The 5,518-nt window shown below is 36.6% G+C and overlaps 1 protein-coding gene across 1 annotated transcript; it reads right to left on the reverse strand.

Annotated features, from left to right (window-relative positions):
* Positions 1-3,315: 3,315 nt before the first annotated feature.
* Positions 3,316-4,982, reverse strand: WFIKKN2 (WAP, follistatin/kazal, immunoglobulin, kunitz and netrin domain containing 2). Its single transcript, XM_073580198.1, has one exon. It carries the CDS (start codon positions 4,939-4,941, stop codon positions 3,511-3,513), a length of 1,431 nt encoding a protein of 476 aa, XP_073436299.1. The 5' UTR covers positions 4,942-4,982; the 3' UTR covers positions 3,316-3,510.
* Between the last annotated feature and the right edge of the window lie 536 nt (positions 4,983-5,518).

Genomic DNA, 5,518 nt, shown 5'->3' on the forward strand with positions numbered 1-5,518 from the left:
TTTTTGCTCACCGTTCTTGTGATCATTCTGACCCCACGGGGTGGGATTTTGCGTGGAGCACCAGATCGAGGGAGATTATCAGTGGTCTTGTATGTCTTCCATTTTCTAATTATTGCTCCCACAGTTGATTTCTTCACTCCAAGCTGGTTGGCTATTGCAGATTCAGTCTTCCCAGCCTGGTGCAGGGCTACAATTTTGTTTCTGGTGTCCTTTGACAGCTCTTTGGTCTTCACCATAGTGGAGTTTGGAGTCAGACTGTTTGAGGGTGTGCACAGGTGTCTTTTTATACTGATAACAAGTTTAAACAGGTGCCATTACTACAGGTAATGAGTGGAGGAAAGAGGAGACTCTTAAAGAAGAAGTTACAGGTCTGTGAGAGCCAGAAATCTTGATTGCTTGTTCCTGACCAAATACTTATTTTCCACCATAATATGCAAATAAAATGAAAAAAAAACAGACAATGTGATTTTCTGGATTTTTTTTTTCTCAGTTTGTCTCCCATAGTTGAGGTCTACCTATGATGTAAATTACAGACGCCTCTCATCTTTTTAAGTGGTGGAACTTGCACTATTGCTGACTGACTAAATACTTTTTTGCCCCACTGTAACTACTATAATGCTGCCCCCTATGTACAAGAATATAACTACTATAATACTGCCCCCTGTGTACAAGAATATAACTACTATAAAACTACTTTAATACTGCCCCCTATGTACAAGAATATAACTACTATAATACTGCCCCCTATGTACAAGAATATTACTACTATAATACTGCCCCCTATGTACAAGAATATAACTACTATAATACTGCTCCTATATACAAGAATATATATAACTACTAAAATACTGCCCCCTATATACAAGAATATAACTACTATAATACTGCCCCTATGTACAAGAATATAAATACTATAATACTGCTCCTATATACAAGAATATAACTACTATAATGCTGCTCCTATGTACAAGAATGTAACTACTATAATACTGCTCCTATGTACAAGAGTATAACTACTATAATACTGCTCCTATATACAAGAATATAACTACTATAATACTGCTCCTATGTTCAAGAATATAACTACCATAATACTGCTCCTATGTTCAAGAATATAACTACTATAATACTGCCTCCCTATGTACAAGAATATAACTACTATAATACTGCTCCTATGTACAAGAATATAACTACTAGAATACTGCCCCCATATACAAGAATATAACTACTATAATACTGCCCCCTATGTACCAGAATATAACTACTATAATACTACTCCCATATACAAGAATATAACTACTATAATACTGCTCCTATGTACAAGAATATAACTACTATAATACTGCCCCCTATGTACAAGAATATAACTACTATAATACTACCCCATATGTACAAGAATATAACTACTATAATCCTGCCCCCTATGTACAAGAATATAACTACTATAATACTGCTCCTATGTACAAGAACATAACTACTATAATATTGCTCCTATGTACAAGAACATAACTACTATAATACTGCCCCCTATGTACAAGAATATAACTACTATAATACTCCTCCTATATACAAGAATATAACTACTATAATATTGCTCCTATGTACAAGAATATAACTACTATAATACTGTCCCCTATGTACAAGAACATAACTACTATAATACTGCCCCCTATGTACAAGAATATAACTACTATAATACTGCTCCTATGTACAAGAACATAACTACTATAATATTGCTCCTATGTACAAGAATATAACTACTATAATACTGCTCCTATGTACAAGAACATAACTACTATAATATTGCTCCTATGTACAAGAACATAACTACTATAATACTGCTCCTATGTACAAGAATATAACTACTATAATACTGCTCCCTATGTACAAGAATATAACTACTATAATACTGCTCCTATATACAAGAATATAACTACTATAATATTGCTCCTATGTACAAGAACATAACTACTATAATACTGCCCCCTATGTACAAGAATATAACTACTATAATACTGCTCCTATATACAAGAATATAACTACTATAATATTGCTCCTATGTACAAGAATATAACTACTATAATACTTCCCCTATGTATAAGAATATAACTACTATAATACTGCCCCCTATGTACAAGAATATAACTACTATAATACTGCACCCTATGTACAAGAATATAACTAGTATAATACTGCTCCTATGTACTGTATAAGAATATAACTACTATAATACTTCCCCCTATGTACAAGAATATAACTACTATAATACTGCACCCTATGTACAAGAATATAACTACTATATTACTGCCCCTATGTACAAGAATATAACTACTATAATACTGCTCCTATGTACAAGAATATAACTACTATAATACTGCCCCCTATGTACAAGAATATAACTACTATAATACTGCTCCTATATACAAGAATATAACTACTATAATACTGCTCCTATATACAAGAATATAACTACTATAATATTGCTCCTATGTACAAGAACATAACTACTATAATACTGCCCCCTATGTACAAGAATATAACTACTATAATACTGCTCCTATATACAAGAATATAACTACTATAATATTGCTCCTATGTACAAGAATATAACTACTATAATACTGCTCCTATATACAAGAATATAACTACTATAATACTGCCCCCTATGTACAAGAATATAACTACTATAATACTGCACCCTATGTACAAGAATATAACTACTATAATACTGCCCCTATGTACAAGAATATAACTACTATAATACTGCTCCTATGTACAAGAATATAACTACTATAATACTGCCCCTATGTACAAGAATATAACTACTATAATACTGCTCCTATATACAAGAATATAACTACTATAATATTGCTCCTATGTACAAGAATATAACTACTATAATACTGCCCCCTATGTACAAGAATATAACTACTATAATATTGCTCCTATATACAATAATATTACTACTATAATACTGCTCCTATATACAAGAATATAACTACTATAATATTGCTCCTATGTACAAGAACATAACTACTATAATACTGCCCCCTATGTACAAGAATATAACTACTATAATACTGCTCCTATGTACAAGAATATAACTACTATAATACTTCCCCTATGTATAAGAATATAACTACTATAATACTGCCCCCTATGTACAAGAATATAACTGCTATAATACTGCACCCTATGTACAAGAATATAACTAGTATAATACTGCTCCTATGTATAAGAATATAACTACTATACAGTAATACTGCCCCCTATGTACAAGAATATAACTACTATAATACTGCACCCTATGTACAAGAATATAACTACTATAATACTGCCCCTATGTACAAGAATATAACTACTATAATACTGCCCCCGATGTACAATAATAGAACTACAAATGTAATATTGTCACTTCTGACCAGGTTCCTTTAATTCAAAGTTGACATTAGTAATTTCAGAAAAATACATTCCTTTAAAAATCACGCCTGGTCGATGGTCATCAATAAATCATGACTGCCCTAAAATTTCTTTGAGGAGATCACAAGTTTTATTGTGGATGACTTCCCGGAGCTTCCGCACCCGACGGGCACTTGACATGCCCACAAAGCTGTGTGGTTGCAGGACTGCCATTCCGTTATGTGCATCCCCCATGATTATGAGCTGTCCGCTAACCGAGGTGACATTGGGGCATGGACAACTCCAGTCTATGTTTAGAAGAGTGATTTCGAGTGGTTGCTTTCCCAAAAACTTTAGTCCCATCTTCTCATCTTTCAAAATTTCTTCCACCGAAATGAGAGCATGTCCAGATTCTTGATCTTCCGTTAGTTCTAAGATTCGCCCAAGGATGGCAAAGTCACTTTTACAGAAGCTTGTCACCAACTTCTGTCGAGGTTTACAAACTTTGCACTTTTGGTTTTTAGGGAACGGGCAAGACTCCTCACACATTTCCTTGCTTTCAAAATTGTTCTCATTGCCACCACACCCTCCATAAATGAAAGACTGGCACTGACTCAGGAGCCTGTTGAATGCCCATCTGGGCTCGTATGCCTTGCATGGACCTTGTAGAGCAGGATAATTGCAGATGTTGACCGGTCCGTTCATACACGTCAACATGCAGGATTCGTAGGTGTCGAAATGGTTCATGTTAGTGTTGCAATTGCCGTACACAAAGATAAAACAATTGTTCTTCTTGGCGTCAAAATACCATCGCGTCTGCTCTTCTCCACAGTCTTCGCTGTCCGGGGGCTTTAGGCACTCGTTTGTTGGAAAAAAAGATTTTGTTCCAGATTCTTCCTTGATGGGTTGCTCTTTGACGGATAAAGGAAAGTTGATCTTGATGACGCCACCACTGTTCTTGGCTGTACATACGTAGACTCCATTGTCTTCCAGTTGTGTGTTGTAGATGACTAGCTGGGCAATGTTGGTGACCACAATGTTGGCAACCACATGGTTGGGTCGCATGACTACATTTTTCTTTCCTTCTTTCTCCCAGGTTATTTCCGGTTTGGGTTTTCCACCAACGTCGCAATGAAAACTAACCGTGTCCCCTACGTTGACCGTTTTGTGAGTCGGGTTGTTCATTAGAGCTGGTGGAATCACATTGACAATGGCCGTTTGTGCTGATGGGATGGTTGGGTTGATGGTGGTTTCTGATGGAAGAGGACTAGTATGTGGCCAGGTGAGGTGATACTTGCACGTAACTACAGTCAACGAGATCCCCTTGGAGCAAGCTTCGGCATCCATAAAGCACTTGTTGTAGTAGGTGAGTCCGTCGGAAGCACAGGTGAAACTCGGCTCCTTCTCACATCGATCTTTGCATTTGCAGATGGGTTGCCCGTCCCAAATGTCACACTGGGAACCTTGCTGAGTACACATGAAAAGGTCACATGTAGCCTGTTTGGGCATTCCCAGGGGACCCTTATTTCCCTTCACATCCATGTAACGGGCAGCAACACAGCTCTTGGTCCCACAGACATTAGGGCAACATTTTTCATAAGTTTCACATTCCTATCGAATGAAAAAAAAAAAGAAAAATATAATTTTCAAAAATATAAAAAAAAATATTTTTAAGGCAAAATGTTCTAGCAAAATAAGAAATAAAAATTACAAAATCACCCTCTAAAACTGCCAAAAATATTACTAAATTGGACTCACCTGGTCGGTGTCGCACTCTCGTTGACAGGTGCTCTGGGCGTCCACCCAGAGGTTCGGATTCATATCATTGGGACATAAGCCGGGATGGGAATATCTCATGTGGGGTATGGCATGACCCCCTCGCACAAGTAAAAAGAGAAGAATCACAAGAGTCCTCGTCTTCTTCCAGGTCGTAATGAATGAACGACGCGTTTCAGGTCTCATGGTTCAATTTTAGCCTTTAAAACCGTAAAAAAAAAATAAAATTAAAATAAAAACTGTCGGCTGCTCTGCCTATAGTGCTGCCAGTGATACAGGCAGCTCCGATCTGCACTGGATTAGCGCTCGTATAATTTAGTCTTTAGTCCACGCAGGCGGCGTG

The sequence above is a fragment of the Dendrobates tinctorius genome, unplaced genomic scaffold (genome assembly GCF_039654945.1).
Source record: "Dendrobates tinctorius isolate UK_male_01 unplaced genomic scaffold, ASM3965494v1 ptg000063l, whole genome shotgun sequence".
In the NCBI taxonomy this organism is placed as follows: domain Eukaryota; kingdom Metazoa; phylum Chordata; class Amphibia; order Anura; family Dendrobatidae; genus Dendrobates; species Dendrobates tinctorius.

Bases quoted from the DNA above. Each gene is read 5' to 3' on its own strand.
- WFIKKN2 (XM_073580198.1), bottom strand. From the start codon at position 4,941: ATGGATGTGAAGGGAAATAAGGGTCCCCTGGGAATGCCCAAACAGGCT.